Source organism: Sebastes fasciatus, chromosome 10 (genome assembly GCF_043250625.1).
Source record: "Sebastes fasciatus isolate fSebFas1 chromosome 10, fSebFas1.pri, whole genome shotgun sequence".
Classification (NCBI taxonomy): Eukaryota; Metazoa; Chordata; class Actinopteri; order Perciformes; family Sebastidae; genus Sebastes; species Sebastes fasciatus.
This window is the reverse complement of record NC_133804.1, coordinates 33,338,590-33,356,869: the sequence shown is the minus strand read 5'-3', so window position 1 is coordinate 33,356,869 and position 18,280 is coordinate 33,338,590. Positions and strand designations below refer to the sequence as shown.

General features: G+C 32.8%; 1 protein-coding gene and 1 long non-coding RNA gene across 2 annotated transcripts; one reads left to right on the top strand and one right to left on the bottom strand.

Annotated features, from left to right (window-relative positions):
- Positions 1–572: 572 nt before the first annotated feature.
- LOC141775793 (uncharacterized) lies at positions 573–12,950 on the top strand. Its single transcript, XR_012595685.1, has 4 exons — positions 573–829; positions 1,090–1,233; positions 3,670–3,769; positions 12,296–12,950. It is a non-coding gene; the product is annotated as an uncharacterized LOC141775793 (long non-coding RNA).
- mrpl18 (mitochondrial ribosomal protein L18) lies at positions 11,726–15,134 on the bottom strand. The gene is made up of 4 exons (XM_074649476.1): positions 14,845–15,134; positions 13,758–13,926; positions 12,294–12,528; positions 11,726–12,205 (listed from the first exon to the last, which is right to left on the bottom strand). The coding sequence occupies exons 1-4, from the start codon at positions 14,915–14,917 to the stop codon at positions 12,125–12,127; spliced, it is 558 nt and encodes a 185-aa protein (XP_074505577.1). The 5' UTR covers positions 14,918–15,134; the 3' UTR covers positions 11,726–12,124.
- Positions 15,135–18,280: the final 3,146 nt, after the last annotated feature.

Sequence of the window (18,280 nt, the reverse complement as noted above, 5' to 3'; positions counted from 1 at the left end):
CATCAATGGAACTGAATCATTCTTTTTGGAAATTAAATGCATAACACTAATAAAAAAAAAAAAGGTTTATAAAAAGTTACCTGTGTTTTTCCTCTGTTCTGCTTGCCTTTACTTATTCCTATATACAGTATATATATATATATACCAAATTGTAGTATATTGTTAAACATGATTTGAAAAAATAAATGAATAAATGAATAAATATTTGTTTGTATTTATATATATATATATATATATATGTATATATATATATATATATACCAAATTGTAGTTTATTGTTAAACATGATTTGAAAAAATAAATAAACAAATACATAAATAAATAAATATTTGTTTGTATTTATATATATACCAAATTGTAGTATAATGTTAAACATGATTTGAAAAAATTTATTAATTAATTAATAAATGAATAAATAAATAAATATTTTTTATATTTTTGCTAAATGCCCAATCTCTTTGGTTGAAATCTTGTTTAATAATAATATACCATAATGTGGTTGTTTTTGTTCAGTGGCGCATTGTTACTCTCGCCAGTAGGTGGCAGGATGACCTGTCTGTGACCGGGTAAACACCACAGAAGAAGAGTGTGACTGTGGTGTAGGTGCTAGTATTGAACACATGGAGCAGTGAGGTGATTGAACAGTGAACACATGTTGGCATGGTGGTATAGAGGTGTGTTCCCGGTGCTGCTGTAAATGAACGGATGATTTCTACCAGTTCTACCGTGAAGTCATGAAGAGAACGTTTTTTTACACCACTTTAATGTTACTGAAGGAACCGCTGAGATTAAATATTACTAAGGGCGACAAACTCCACGAGAAAACAAGGTAACCACGGTAAACTCACCTGTAGAGACGGTAAACACTTTCCCCACTGCGGGACTAATAAAGGAATATCTTATCTTTTATATATATATGTATATATATTTATTTTTTCAAATTGTGTTACAGCAATATACTACAATTTGGTATATATATATATATATATATATATAGATATATAGATATATATATCTATATATATATATATATACACACACACACACACACAAATATTTATTTATTTATTTATTCAAATCGGTACACAGTTTAGTGACCGTGAGGAGGTCTTGGAGACGGAAGAAGAAGACATCTCTGCTTCTGGAACCTGGAGGACACACTTGACAGTCGACGACGTGGGAGAAGCTTCACTGTTCTCTTCACCTGGAGGAGGAGGACACCTGGAGCAGCAGGTAACCCGGGAGACAGCTGGGGATCAATGTGGTTAAGGAGAGACACAACAGGGCTAAAACATATCTTTCATGCACTGTTTTGGGCTGTTTTTCTTCCATAGCGTCTGACTATTGCAGGGGTCAGCAACCTTTACTATCAAAAGAGCCATTTTAGGCAAAAACAAAAAAAAGAAAATCTGTCTGGAGCCGCAAAACATTTGATCATTGTGATGAAGGTAACGCAGTTTATAGTCTAAGTATAAAGTATATAAGTTTAATGCAGTGAGGGCCAAAGTGTAAATGTACTATGGAGTATTAGGGCCACATTGAGGGAAAAAACATCTGAGAATTCCAGAATAAAGTTTCCTCATTGGTCGTTGCTCTTTTAAAATGAAAAGGCAGAGAACAGTTCTGTGTTTACGTTTTTTGGGGAGCTTGTCAGTGGTTCAATGTATCATTACATCGTGCTGTTGTTGTGCATGTGCTATTGTTTATGTTCGTTTTGTGCTTCATATTGTGTTACTGTGCATTCACACCAAGCGCAAAGCAAATTTTCGCCTCACTTTCCTCCAGAAATAACCACTGTTGCTGCTTTGTACGTGTTGTGGAAGTCCCAGATATGTCAGAAAACCAAACGCCGTGGTGTCTGGGTTCATAACGTCACCTGGCGGCGAGCTGTATTCACATACTGTATCTGTATCTAGCGAGCAACACGTCGCTACTGCAGTATGAACCCAAAATAAACACACTGTGCTGTGATTTAATTGCAATAAACGGATCAAAATGATGCCGAAATAACAACATTATGATGTTGATTTGTAAAAAGACCGAATTCATTCGAGAGTTCGAGTTCGGATCGATCAGTGCCAGACTATGCTAACATCGTAGCTGCTCCATCAACGCTCCATCTAGGAATAAATACGGCAGCAACAACGTCAGTGATGACAGCGGGAGAATCTCAATGCTGATAAACTTCAATCAAACATAAAGATATAAGTGGAATAAACATTATAGACATGACCTCTGACTATTTGTGTAACAATTTAGCCACACATTCACATAGGCCTACTGACTATACGGTCCAGCCATATACTCGGTTTTGACCGAGTCTTGTTCAGTGACACCCGGCTCCACATTCACTACATCCACACACTGTCGGGTACAAACAGTCGCCTGCTCCTCTATTCCGCTGCTGCTCTTTTACAGTCTTGTTAATCCTGAATGAAAGACTCGGTGACAGATTAGCGTGTGTGGGCTGTTTGTAATTTCCAGAGACCAATAGACTTCCCTCATTAAAGGTCTTTGAATGACAGACGGCAGAGAAGTGGTTTAGTGTGTTTCCGTCTCCTGAGGAAAAGTCAACACGAGGCCTTTCCATGTGGAGGCAGAGAGAGAGAGATTAGCTGTTTATTCCAGCTAATGCTCACATTTAACGGGGACACTAAATGTCAAGAACAGAGGTTGTGTAATAGTGTGTGTTTGGTATGTGCATACGTGTTAGTGTGTGTTATTTCATTCTATTTGCCTGAAGGCAGGCGTATCCACGGTGCATCTTGGAATAGGTCTAATTATATTTCCACTATTTCTTCTCAAAGCAACAAAAACAAACAGTCCTGAGGGAAAAGCATATTTTTATGTTTTCTCTCTCTGTGTAAAATGTGATATTTAAGGTAAACTGGATGACGATACAAGGCTCGGCACAGAATAACATTGCCATAATTAATTGCAGTCCTGGGCCACGCCCGCCCGCCCGCCTGTTCTCTGTCCTCCCCGGCTCTCTGGAGCTCTGTACTCGCTGTTGTCTGGCAAAAGCAGCTGTGCCGGCGGCGTGGAGGTCCTCAGGGACCGCCAGTACAATAACCTTTAATTTTGATGTTAATACAATGTACCAGAATTCACGAATATGATGGATATTACTACTGACATTCATGTAATATTACGTCACAACGGCTGCTGTATTAGCCGTGTGTTTACTACTTGTTTATTTGCATATAGAAGTGAGATCGGATCACAAGTGGTCACTGAAGACGCATTCTAATACCAGGTGTGAACAGACGCACTTAAAGCTGTCCACTTGTGATCGGATCACTGAGGACGCATGTTAATACCAGGTCTGAACAGGGCCTAACATTCAGGTCTTCGTGAAATGTCCCGCTCATTCTCACCTTGTAAGATCTGCGTCTGTTCTTTCAGCATCTTATTGATCTCCAGAGTAGAGGCCGATATTATCTTACTGCAGATATATTAATATCAACGCACGTGTTGGCAGTACCTAATTGCCAAAGATATGCTTGCATTCATTTAGAAACAGTGTCACCATTTCATAGTTTGTCCACCAGAGAGCACTGACAAGTCTATTTTTCAGTACATCTAAGTCACAGTTCTTCATTTATTTTATAAATTTACTGGGACTAAAATGTGTGTTTATGTTCCTGTATGTGTTTATTTCATGTGTAGGTTCACTGTTTGTCCTGATGGTGGCGCTGAAAGCAAAGCTGACCATGATGGACTGAGCAACAGAGAAGGTTCGTCTCCTGAGGAGCATAGATGTGTGCAGGTAATTTCAACGTCTCCATTAAATGTTCCACTTTCTGACACGATGGTGTTGCTGAACTGAAGGTCAGGGGGTCATCAAAGTCATCGAGATGTATCCTGTCTTCTGTGGACTATAATTAGTCACAGAAGTGACTAATTGAAATTAGATCTAATGGTGGTGCTGGAGCACCATTGGGTGTCCAGAAACTGAAAGGTTCATCCTCTGAGATGAGATATATTCAATACATTTCCTAGCCAGGCTTTTATGGTAGTAATTCTGACCAGATGCTGGTTTTAGACCAGAAGTCAGAGTCCACTAAAGTTAATCTTGAGAAACAAGTTGAGAAAATGCTGAAATTTCCTCATTTTAAACTTTTACTCTAACTTTTATTACAGTTACTCAAAGTATTTGTAATGCGTAACAAGGCAGATGTTGCTGCATCCATTCCCTCGTTTGAACTGAAGCCATCAGTCAGTAGATGATGGGTTTGGGTCCCTGTATTTTGAGTGCAGGGGTGGGACCCTCAGCTGCACGGAGACGCAGCCAGGAAGCAAAATCACAGACATTTGAAGGCAGAAAGGAGGATAGGGAGGAGAGAAACAGAAGTGGATGGAGGAGGGTGACAGAGGGAGAACGGAGGAGATGAGTGATGACGGAGGAGGGAGAGGGAAGGCGAGGCAGTGCTTTAAAGTGGGAACAAAAATTATAGCTGTGAGTTGCAGGCAGGATAAAATGAGGAAAGTGGACATGTGTCACTTTCTCACCTGGTTGAAATATCTGCCGTGTAATGGCCAACAGAAAGGACCAATTCTTCACTTCTTAATGTCCACTACACTAATGCAGATATATTTAAAAATACACCTTTTACTGTATGTACCGTATCTCGTTTTTAGTCTGTATCTTTGACATTTTATAAACCAGTTGATTTATACTGAAAACAAGCTGAACCAATGTTACTAAAAAGACCTGTAACAGTATTCCACTACAATTACAATCAATGTAGTTTTATATATCAAAGTACATCAACAGTACGTCTGTGCCACCTACTGTGTGTAAGGAGCTGTTGCAGCTTAATTACCCATCATGCAGCCAGGCCTGGGGCAGATTTCCATGCAGTAGACTGCAACACCAAAATCACCAATTTAGAGTGTGACGACCAGAGCTGGGCCAAGTCTAAAAAAAATGGGAAATTAGGTCAGTTTTTACAGATTTTGGTCAAAGATGAAGGCATATTTTCGGTTGGAAGAAACCAAAGTATGTGGCCCAAACATGTTTTAAATTCTGCATAAGAGTATTGTTCAGCTTTGTTGTTGGTGAACCACCGTTAATGTAAAAAAGGAAGAAAAAAAGTAATATTATAGTGTTCGTGTTCCCACAGTGGCAAATATTCAGAAAACAACATTAGTGTGGACAAGAAACACTTGGAACACAACCTGTATTCACCAATGTATCTGTATTAGTGAGGACATTTTGTGACTGTATTGTATCCGGCCTTCTGTGTGTCATCAAAATTAAAAGCGAGATCATTGACGTATCAAAGGTCAGACACTTCCCAGGTGCTGTGAGGATTCACAGCGGGTCAGTGCTGCGGTCGATCTATGACCTGATGACCAAACCTCAAACCACAACTCAGCTGCTGATGTGTCGGTTTCCACATCAGAAAACCGGTCAGCATGAGTCTTCATTTACATTCTAACAGTTTTTTTGGCCACTTTTTTTTTTGGCCAGATTTCATGAAAAAAATTCATAGTATAGTATGTCGAAAAAAGAAAAAAAATCATAGTTTAGTATGTCGAAAATTTCATGGAAAAAAAAGTCATAGTATGTCGAAAAATTTCATGGAAAAAATTTTAACTATAGTATATCGAAAGAATTTCATGAAAAAAGTCATAGTATAGTTTTTTGAAATATTTTATGAAAAAAAGTCATAGTATAGTATTTTGAAAAATTTCATGAAAAAAGTCATAGTATAGTATGTTGAAAAATGTCATGAAAAAAAAGTCATGTATAGTATTTGAAAAATTTCATGAAAAAAGTCATAGTATAGTTTTTTGAAATATTTTATGAAAAAAAGTCATAGTATAGTTTTTTGAAAAATGTCATGAAAAAAAGTCAGTGTATAGTATGTCGAAAAATGTTATGAAAAAAAGTCAGTGTAGTTTTTTGAAAAAATTAATGAAAAAAAGTCATAGTATAGTTTTTTGAAAAATGTCATGAAAAAAAGTCATAGTATAGTATGTCGAAAGATTTTATGAACAAAAAGTCATAGTATAGTTTTTTTGAGATATTTTATGAAAAAGTCATAGTATAGTTTTTTGAAAAATGTCATGAAAAAAAGTCATAGTATAGTATGTCGAAAGATTTTATGAACAAAGTCATAGTATAGTTTTTTTGAGATATTTTATGAAAAAGTCATAGTATAGTTTTTTGAAAAATGTCATGAAAAAAAGTCGATGTATATATAGTATGTCGAAAAATTTTATGAAAAAAAGTCAGTGTAGTTTTTTGAAAAAATGAATGAAAAAAAGTCATAGTATAGTTTTTTGAAATATTTTATGAAAAAAAAGTCATAGTATAGTTTTTGAAAAATTTTATGAAAAAAAAGTCATAGTTTTTTTAAATATTTTATGAAAAAAGTCATAGTATAGTTTTTGAAAAATTTTATGAAAAAAAAGTCATAGTATAGTTTTTTGAAATATTTTATGAAAAAAAGTCAGTTTTTTGAAAAATGTCATGAAAAAAAGTCGATGTATAGTATGTCGAAAAATGTTATGAAAAAAAGTCAGTGTAGTTTTTTGAAAAAATGAATGAAAAAAAGTCAGTATAGTTTTTGAAAAATTTTATGAAAAAAAAGTCAGTTTTTTGAAAATTTTTATGAAAAAAAGTCATAGTATAGTTTTTTGAGATATTTTATGAAAAGTCATAGTATAGTTTTTTGAAAAATGTCATGAAAAAAAGTCGACGTATAGCATGTCGAAAAATGTCATGAAAAAAGTCAGTGGTTTTTTGAAAAAATGAATGAAAAAAAGTCATAACTTAGTTTTTTGAAATATTTTATGAAAAAAGTCAGTTTTTTGAAATATTTTATGAAAAAAAAGTCATAGTATAGTTTTTGAAAAATTTTATGAAAAAAAAGTCATAGTATAGTTTTTGAAAAATTTTATGAAAAAAAAGTCATAGTATAGTTTTTGAAAAATTTTATGAAAAAAAAGTCAGTTTTTTGAAATTTTATGAAAAAAAGTCATAGTATAGTTTTTGAAAAATTTTATGAAAAAAAAGTCATAGTATAGTTTTTTGAAATATTTTATGAAAAAAGTCATAGTATAGTTTTTGAAAAATTTTATGAAAAAAGTCAGTTTTTTGAAATTTTATGAAAAAAAGTCATAGTATAGTTTTTGAAAAATTTTATGAAAAAAAAGTCATAGTATAGTTTTTTGAAATATTTTATGAAAAAAAGTCATAGTAGTTTTTTGAAAAATGTCATGAAAAAAAGTCGGTGTATAGTATGTCGAAAAATGTTATGAAAAAAAAGTCGTAGTATAGTTTTTTGAAAAATGTCATGAAAAAAAGTCAGTATAGTTTTTTGAAATATTTTATGAAAAAAAAGTCATAGTATAGTTTTTGAAAAATTTTATGAAAAAAAAGTCATAGTTTTTTGAAATATTTTATGAAAAAAAAGTCATAGTATAGTTTTTGAAAAATTTTATGAAAAAAAAGTCAGTTTTTTTAAATATTTTATGAAAAAAAGTCAGTTTTTTGAAAAATGTCATGAAAAAAAGTCGGTGTATATGTCGAAAAATGTTATGAAAAAAAGTCAGTATAGTTTTTTGAAAAATGTTATGAAAAAAAAGTCATAGTATAGTTTTTTGAAATATTTTATGAAAAAAAGTCATAGTATAGTTTTTTGAAATGTTTTATGAAAAGTCATAGTATAGTATGTCGAAAGATTTTATGAACAAAAAGTCATAGTATAGTTTTTTGAGATATTTTATGAAAAGTCATAGTATAGTTTTTTGAAAAATGTCATGAAAAAAGTCAGTGTAGTTTTTTCAAAAAATGAATGAAAAAAAGTCATAGTATAGTTTTTTGAAAAATGTCATGAAAAAAGTCATAGTATAGTTTTTGAGATATTTTATGAAAAAGTCATAGTATAGTTTTTTGAAAATTTTTATGAAAAAAAGTCATAGTATAGTTTTTTGAAATATTTTATGAAAAAAAAGTCATAGTATAGTTTTTTGAAATATTTTATGAAAAAAGTCATAGTATAGTATGTCGAAAATTGAATGAAAAAAATGTCATAGTATAGTTTTTTTAAATATTTTATGAGAAAAAATCATAGTATAGTTTTTGAAAAAATTTATGAAAAAAAGTCATAGTATAGTTTTTTGAAAAATGTCATGAAAAAAAGTCATAGTATAGTTTTTTTAAATATTTTATGAAAAAAAGTCAGTATAGTTTTTGAAAATTTTTATGAAAAAAAGTCATAGTATAGTTTTTGAAAAATTTTATGAAAAAAAGTCATAGTATAGTATGTCGAAAACTTTTATGAAAAAAAAGTATTAGTATAGTATGTTGAAAAATTTCATGAAAAAAGTCATAGTATAGTTTTTGAAAAATTTTATGAAAAAAAAGTCATAGTAGTTTTTTGAAATATTTTATGAAAAAAGTCATAGTATAGTATGTCGAAAATTGAATGAAAAAAATGTCATAGTATAGTTTTTTGAAATATTTTATGAGAAAAAATCATAGTATAGTTTTTGAAAAAATTTATGAAAAAGTCATAGTATAGTTTTTTGAAAAATGTCATGAAAAAAAGTCATAGTATAGTTTTTTAAAATATTTTATGAAAAAAAGTCAGTATAGTTTTTGAAAATTTTTATGAAAAAAAGTCATAGTATAGTTTTTGAAAAATTTTATGAAAAAAGTCATAGTATAGTATGTCGAAAATTGAATGAAAAAAATGTCATAGTATAGTTTTTTGAAAAATGTCAAAGAAAAGTCGGTGTATAGTATGTCGAAAGATTTTATGAAAAAAGTGGTTTTTTGAAAAAATGAATGAAAAAATGTCATAGTATAGTTTTTCGAAAAGTTTTATGAAGAAAAGTCATAGTATAGTTTTTTGAAATATTTTATGAAAAAAAGTCATAGTAGTTTTTTGAAATATTTTATGAAAAAAAATCATAGTATAGTTTTTGAAAAATTTTATGAAAAAGTCAGTTTTTTGAAATATTTTATGAGAAAAAATCATAGTATAGTTTTTGAAAAATTTTATGAAAAAGTCATATTATAGTTTTTTGAAAAATGTCATGAAAAAAAGTCATAGTATAGTTTTTTGAAATATTTTATGAAAAAAAAGTCAGTATAGTTTTTGAAAAAATGTCATGAAAAAGTCAGTTTTTTTAAAAATATGAAAAAAAGTCATAGTATGGTATGTCGAAAACTTTTATGAAAAAGTCATAGTATGGTTTTTTGAAATATTTTATGAAAAAAAGTCATAGTATAGTTTTATGAAAAATGTCAAAGAAAAGTCGGTGTATAGTATGTCGAAAAATTTTATGAAAAAAGTCAGTGTAGTTTTTTGAAAAAATGAATGAAAAAATGGCATTGTATAGTTTTTTGAAATATTTTATGAAAAAAAAGTCATAGTATAGTTTTTGAAAAATTTTATGAAAAGTCATAGTATAGTTTTTGGAAAAATGTCATGAAAAAAAGTCATAGTATAGTTTTTGGAAATATTTTATGAAAAAAAAGTCAGTATAGTTTTTGAAAACTTTTATGAAAAAAAGTCATAGTATAGTTTTTGAAAAATTTTATGAAAAAAAGTCATAGTATAGTATGTCGAAAACTTTTATGAAAAAAAAGTATTAGTATAGTATGTTGAAAAATTTCATGAAAAAAGTCATAGTATAGTTTTTGAAAAATTTTATGAAAAAAAGTCATAGTAGTTTTTTGAAATATTTTATGAAAAAAGTCATAGTATAGTATGTCGAAAATTGAATGAAAAAAATGTCATAGTATAGTTTTTTGAAATATTTTATGAGAAAAAATCATAGTATAGTTTTTGAAAAAATTTATGAAAAAGTCATAGTATAGTTTTTTGAAAAATGTCATGAAAAAAAGTCATAGTATAGTTTTTTTAAATATTTTATGAAAAAAAGTCAGTATAGTTTTTGAAAATTTTTATGAAAAAAAGTCATAGTATAGTTTTTGAAAAATTTTATGAAAAAAGTCATAGTATAGTATGTCGAAAATTGAATGAAAAAAATGTCATAGTATAGTTTTTTGAAAAATGTCAAAGAAAAGTCGGTGTATAGTATGTCGAAAGATTTTATGAAAAAAGTGTAGTTTTTTGAAAAAATGAATGAAAAAATGTCATAGTATAGTTTTTCGAAAAGTTTTATGAAGAAAAGTCATAGTATAGTTTTTTGAAATATTTTATGAAAAAAAGTCATAGTAGTTTTTTGAAATATTTTATGAAAAAAAAGTCATAGTATAGTTTTTGAAAAATTTTATGAAAAAGTCAGTTTTTTGAAATATTTTATGAGAAAAAATCATAGTATAGTTTTTGAAAAATTTTATGAAAAAGTCATATTATAGTTTTTTGAAAAATGTCATGAAAAAAAGTCATAGTATAGTTTTTTGAAATATTTTATGAAAAAAAAGTCAGTATAGTTTTTGAAAAAATGTCATGAAAAAGTCAGTTTTTTTAAAAATATGAAAAAAAGTCATAGTATGGTATGTCGAAAACTTTTATGAAAAAGTCATAGTATGGTTTTTTGAAATATTTTATGAAAAAAAGTCATAGTATAGTTTTATGAAAAATGTCAAAGAAAAGTCGGTGTATAGTATGTCGAAAAATTTTATGAAAAAAGTCAGTGTAGTTTTTTGAAAAAATGAATGAAAAAATGGCATTGTATAGTTTTTTGAAATATTTTATGAAAAAAAAGTCATAGTATAGTTTTTGAAAAATTTTATGAAAAGTCATAGTAGTTTTTGGAAAAATGTCATGAAAAAAAGTCATAGTATAGTTTTTGGAAATATTTTATGAAAAAAAAGTCAGTATAGTTTTTGAAAACTTTTATGAAAAAAAGTCATAGTATAGTTTTTGAAAAACTTTTATGAAAAAGTCATAGTATAGTTTTTTTAAATATTTTATGAAAAAAAGTCATAGTATAGTTTTTTGAAAAATGTCATGAAGAAAAGTCGGTGTATAATATGTCGAAAAATTATGAAAAAAGTCAGTGTAGTTTTTTGAAAAAATGAATGAAAAAATGTCATTGTATAGTTTTTCGAAAAGTTATGAAAAAAAGTCATAGTATAGTATGTCGAAAGATTTTATGAACAAAAAGTCATAGTATAGTTTTTTTGAGATATTTTATGGAAAAATCATAGTATAGATTTTTGAAAGTTTTTATGAAAAAAGTCATAGTATAGTTTTTTTAAAAAAAGTCATGAAAAAAGTCATAGTATAGTATGTTGAAAGATTTCATGAAAAAAGTCATAGCATAGTATGTCATCAATTCATCATTTTATCCTGTTAGACATTTGTGTGAAATTGTTCAAAATTAGGATGTTAATTCTTGAATTATGGCCAAAAACGTGTTTTGTGAGGTCAGTGACCTTCACTATTGATCCAAATGGACGTTTGTGCCAAATTTTTGGAAATTCCCTCAAGGCGTTCCTGAGATATCCCGTTCACAGGTGTCAATATACCTCAGAAAGCCTCCATCCTGTGAATGCTCTCAGTCTCTAGTTTGTAAAGTTTCATGAGGCTGTGATTATCCTGGAAGCTACAACCAGTAATTTTATACAGTAAGGTAAAGTATCATGATATGAAACGGCTACTATTAGGACTAACTGGTACCGATGGTTTGATTTCTAGTTTCATATGATACCAGTACCGTCCCTCTAGCTCTAAGCTACAGAAAGTAAACAGTCTCGGAGAGTTAACATTAAAAAAATGCACTTCACACATCGTGCTTTACTGCACCAACTTTATTGATTTTTGTGTACAAAGTTTCTTAATCAATGAACTGTGCCAACATACCATCATATATTACCTTATTAGGTAAGAGTAACTTTCTTTTCAAAAGGTATCTGTGTGAAATTTCTGCCTATGACCACTTTGTATTTTAAAGCCTCTCGTATTTTTATAAATACATATTTTGATATTCACATTGCTTTGAGGTGTAGGGCAGATATCAGGGCACTATTAGTGCAAGTTTAAACTAACACAGGGATAAGCAACCTTACTTTCATCACTCATTTCTCTCTATATTGTCATCTTAATAACCGTATAGTCATAATTCACAGAAGAGCAGAGAGTAACAAATACAGAGGACATTTTTACTGAATAACAGATGTGATAGATGACACCTAACCGGTACCGATGTATTTCCTTCTGGGTTCACTGAGGGTGATTCCTCCCTCTTTCAGAGCTCTCCTGAACGACTGAACCTGTGAAAAAAGAAGAGAAACATGAAGCAGGTGATGAAAAATAAAACAAATCAATTTTCTAACAGCAGTTTGTGCTGCGTGTACTTACAGCATCAGAGCGGTACGTCCAGGGAATCGCCCTGTACACCATCCTGGTGATGCCCGCCTGCTGGCATCGATGTGCCAGCACCTCGCCCACGGCCTGACTCGCCGCCACGCAGCTGGTGGAAGCCAGCTCCTTCTTCAGCGCCCACTCCTTAGTGGAGCAGGAGAGCACCGGGACGGGAGAGCTGCTGGAGAACACGTGTGCCGTCGCGTGATGCTGAGAGCGAGAAAACTCTAACCTGAAGACACCGGAGAGACAAACAGATGAGGGTGAGAGGAAGAATAACGGGAATTTCTATCTGTAGGATAAAAGTCTTGGTAAAGAGGAATTTATGTAGTTGTGATTTGTCGTTCAGCTCTCATGTCTCCCTTTAAAATAAGCTCAGTCTCAGTTTCAGTGGGACTTAAAGCTGCAGCGGGAGGAAACGGAGCAGATGTGATTATTTTTTTAAATATATTGTATTGTTATTGTTATTATATAATTGATATCTTGTTCTGATTGTTTGTCATCACTAGTATGTAGTCATATTATCTCTGTATATTAATCTTGTCTCTAGGTGGAGGCTTCAGATAAGCCCAGAGGGTTTGTTGTCTGTTCCTACACTGTATATTTATTTATGTATTGTTGTGTAATCTTAATTTGTGTATAAATAAATAAACATAGCTGAAGACTCTGACTCCCATTCTACTTTTGGAACCGCAAGTAACCCTGCTGCATTCTGGGAGCGCAGTGTTCTAGTGGGATAACGGGGTACTATGAGCTCTTTACGATATGTTGGTGTCTGACCGTTTAGATCAGGGGTCAGCAACCTCTCCAGTGGCTCCCCGTGGATTTATGAAAATGATAATGAATAAGTTTCTTTGTTTACATTTTCATTTTTATTTATCATTGTTGTAGGTCTATGGTACGACAGTACGACGGAGTATTAGGGCCACATTGAGGAAAAAAAAAAATCAGATTTCGAGAATAAAGTCATAATATTATAAAGTAGTAATTTTATGTGTTATTTAATTTTTTTCTCAAAGTTATGACTTTATTCTCGTTATATTGCGACTTTAATCTTGTAATATGACTTATGAAAAAAAGTCGTAATACGAGAATAAAGTCATAACTTAACAACGCTGTTTGACAGTGTGATGGACATCTACACGAAAAATGAAAAAAACACTTGATTTATGATTTTACAAAACCGCTATTACGATGCACCTCTATCCATATAAGATAAGATATTTGCAGTGTACAGCAGCAAAGGGGGGGATAGTGCAAAAAACAAGAAGCATCAGCTAACAGTTAAATAAGAGCTAAACAAAGTAACAAAATATGAACCATAGAAGGAAGTATAAAACAATATTTAAAAAAATAAAATATATATAAATACATTTTATAAATGTATTTATATATTTATACATAATTTATTTCATAAATATTTTATGATAATAATGTTATTAATAGTAACAACACACAGACCTGTGGTAGAACTCCCGGTGAGGCCAGATCGTCCTCCAGCCGCGGTCCTTCACAGCCAGAGCCAGCTGCTCCAGGTTCCGGGGGTTTCTGTTCTCAAAGGTCGGGTTCACCTCTTCGTTCTCATCTGAGCTCGGCTCCGGCTGAGAGGCTGCCTGACTCAGACACCGAGCTGGTAAACAGACAACATAATAAACACAAAGGTTAGAGAGAAACACCAGCATGGCACGTTTTCCAGGTTCATTACAAAGACATGTGCAAAACTGTAAAAGGAACAACAAGACAAATTACAGATGCTTGGAGATAAACAGCTTACAAGTACAAAGCCAGGGATAAATAAACATCTAGATCAATATACTAAAGGAGGTGCATAAAGTTACCGTCTCTAGAGAATCAATTTAATGTACTGTTTGGTTTCATGTTCAAATACAAAAAATGAAGGTTTAGATTTACTAAATTTTGATTTATGTTTATGAAATTTAGCTAAGAGAATAATCAGATTAATAATATAATGTTCTTTGATATTACTGTTACCTTTATGGAAACCAAACAAAACATTCTCTAGACATAGAATGAAACCAGGATACCAGCATGTCACGTTAGGTAGCTTTAAACTGAGCTGTGATACATCCCGGTATTAACTCACCTGTGTAGCTACATTAAGGTAAATAACTGTAACTCACCTGTGTAGCTACATTAAGGTAAATAACTGTAACTCACCTGTGTAGCTACATTAAGGTAAATAACTGTAACTCACCTGTGTAGCTACATTAAGGTAAATAACTGTAACTCACCTGTGTAGCTACATTAAGGTAAATAACTGTAACTCACCTGTGTAGCTACATTAAGGTAAATAACTGTAACTCACCTGTGTAGCTACATTAAGGTAAATAACTGTAACTCACCTGTGTAGCTACATTAAGGTAAATAACTGTAACTCACCTGTGTAGCTACATTAAGGTAAATAACTGTAACTCACCTGTGTAGCTACATTAAGGTAAATAACTATAACTCACCTGTGTAGCTACATTAAGGTAAATAACTATAACTCACCTGTGTAGCTACATTAAGGTAAATAACTATAACTCACCTGTCTGGTTTGCAGCTGGACGACACCGTTGAATGTGACCCAATAACATCCGAACACTCAGAGACATCATCATCTTCTCCTCCTCTACTGTGTTACTACATTCATATAAATAAAGCTTCAGTAAACACGGGCACAGCCAGTAACGATCAGTCAGTGTGCTACAACCCGGTAGAACAACATGTCCTTAAACATGTCCTAATAACTAATAACTACACCGCGACATGTGGAGCTCCATCTACAGCGGTCATTCACACAACATCCGGTTCACTCGGTGCTCCTATAGAAGCAGCACTGACGGAAACAAACGCCAACGCTTCAGACGTTCCGCTTAACAGCTGAAGTAGGCGAGATTGGAGCAAATATTGATTAAAAAAAAAGTTATTTTCATAAAACGGTCGCTATGTAAAACACAACAGTATAACATGTACTCAGTTGTGGAAAGTAACTAAGTACATTTACTCAAGTACTGTACTTAAGTACAATTTTGAGGTACTTGTAATTTACTCGAGTATTTCCATGATCTGATACTTTCTACTCTCAGAGGGAAATATTGTACTTACTTCAGATTATTAATACAAAATATAATCAACTAATAAATGATGTATTATTATAGATTAAACTACCCAGCAGTATATAAAGTCATTAAAATGAGCTCCGCCTGAACCAGCTGCAACATTAAAGTGATGAACACATTAATGCATCAATAAGTATAATCCAATAATATACATTATTCTGCATAATGTGTACTTTTATGTTTGGTACTTTAAAGCATCAGTAGGCGAGATTGGAGCAAATATGATTAAAAAAAGTTATTTTTATAAAACGGTCGCTATATCGTGACAGTAGTACAAGAAACAGGTAACATGAAAAAAATCATGTTCCTCTGTGTCCTCCGGTGCTCCTAATGGCATCTGTAAGATTTTACAGACCGGAGGAAAACAAGCAGTAAGAGCTGATCTGAGGTCTGCTGTCCATCTGCCGTCTATGAGAGCCGGCTGTCAATCACTCTGAACTCTGACCAAACGGTCAAACTAGTCAGCGCTGATCAAATATGAATCAATATTATGTTACGTTAATGCCTATTTCTCTCCTCAGATGTTTTCAGAATCATCTTGTAGTGCACGGTTTAGCTGTAAAGTGAGAAAGTTTGTGACGCCCCCGCCATTGTGAAATTTGGTGAAGGAGCGTCAAGTACCGGTCACATGACCGGAGCACAGCCGATAGGAACGCTCTCTCTCTGAAATGACCTGTGATTGGTCAAAGCCTCCGTCACGGGCTATATTTCTAAAGCCTGTAAACAGAGCCATGAGGAGGAGCAGAAGTCTAGTTATCTCTCAGAACACTTGAATTACAATATGCTGAAAGGTTATTATGGAATTTTTGCCCAATGATGCCAAAAATATATACTGCCTAGTGTTTATCTGACAGCTACAGTAACTAGTAGGTTCACAGATTTGACATACAAAACATGTCTTAAAAATAGGATGCATTATTGTGGGAATGCTGATTCAGTCTCTGTTTGTGTTTAGCAATGCAGTTCATCTGTCTGATATACATACAAAGCATTTCTTCTTTCCACCTATTCAGGGAAATTCAAATTTACCACTTTTGACAGTATTACAGTTTAGCTTCCAGCTTTTCTAGCAATGTATTTCAGGTCTTAGCTTCTTTAGCTAATGCAGTTCAGCTTCCAACTCTGCCAGTTGTACACTTCATCTTCTAGGGTTTTCAGCAGTGCAGTGCAATGCATTTGAGCTTTAACATTTTTAGGCAAGTCATTTCACATTTCTGCATTTTCAGCAATGCTTTGCAATACATTTCAGCTGTCAGCATTCCCACACATTTTCAGCAGGAAATGCATTTTCTAGTTAGAGAATAACCTACTAACTGAGCTCCACCTATATCAGGGGTCAGCAACCTTTACTATCAAAAGAGCCATTTTAGGCAAGTCTAAGTATATAGTATATACAGACGTAGGCAAAGTTGTTGGTAACGTTCCGTTAAAGAGAGAAAAACCCACAATGGTCACTGAAATAACTTGAAACTGACAAAAGTAATAATAAATAAAAATTTACTGAAAATGAACTAATGAAAATCAGACATTGTTTTTGAATTGTGGTTCAACAGAATCATTTTAAAAAACAAACTAATGAAACTGACCTGGACAAAAAATGATGGTACCCCTAGAAAAGATGTAAAATAATGTGACCATAGGGACATATTAAACTAAGGTGTGTCCTGTAATTAGCATCACAGGTATCTTCAAACTTGTAATCAGTCAGTCTGCCTATTTAAAGGGTGAAAAGTAGTCACTGTGCTGTTTAGCATCATGGTGTGTACCACACTGAACATGGACCACAGAAAGCTAAGGAGAGAGTTGTCTCAGGAGATCAGAAAGAACATTATAGACCTTCATGTTAAAGGTAAAGGCTATAAGACCATCTCCAAGCAGCTTGACGTTCCTGTGACTACAGCTGCACATATTATTCAGAAGTTTAAGGTCCATGGGACTGTAGCCAACCTCCCTGGACGTGGCCGCAAGGGGAAAATTGATGACATATTGAAGAGACGGATAATACGAATGGTAACCAAAGAGCCCAGAACAACTTCCAAAGAGATTAGAGGTGAACTCCAAGGTCAAGGTACATCAGTGTCAGATCGCACCATCCGTCACTGTTTGAGCCAAAGTGGACTTAATGGAAGACAACCGAGGAGGACACCAAATCATAAAAAAGCGAGACTGGAATTTTCCAAAATGCATATTGACAAGCCACAAAGCTTCTGGGAGAATGTCCTTTGGACAGATGAGACAAAACTGGAGCTTTTTGGCAAGTCACATCAGCTCTATGTTCACAGACGCAAAAATGAAGCATCCAAAGAAAAGAACACTGTACCTAATGTGAAACATGGAGGAGGCTCGGTTATGTTATGGGGCTGCTTTGTTGCATCTGGCACAGGGTGTCTTGAATCTGTGCAGGGTGCAATGAAATCTCAAGACTATCAAGGCATTCTGGAGCGAAATGTGCTGCCCAGTGTCAGAAAGCTCGGTCTCAGTTGCAGGTCATGGGTCCTCCAACAGGATAATGACCCAAAACACAGCTAAACACACCCAAGAATGGCTAAGAACTAAACATTGGACTATTCTGAAGTGGCCTTCTATGAGCCCTGATCTAAATCCTATTGAACATCTGTGGAAGGAGCTGAAACATGCAGTCTGGAGAAGGCACCCTTCAAACCTGAGACAGCTGGAGCAGTTTGCTCACGAGGAGTGGGCCAACATACCTGTCGACAGGTGCAGAAGTCTCATTGAGAGTTACAGAAATCACTTGATTGCAGTGATTGCCTCAAAAGGTTGTGCAACAAAATATTAAGTTAATGTTACCATCATTTTTGTATAGGCCAGTTTCATTAGTTTGTTTTTTTAAATGATTCTGCT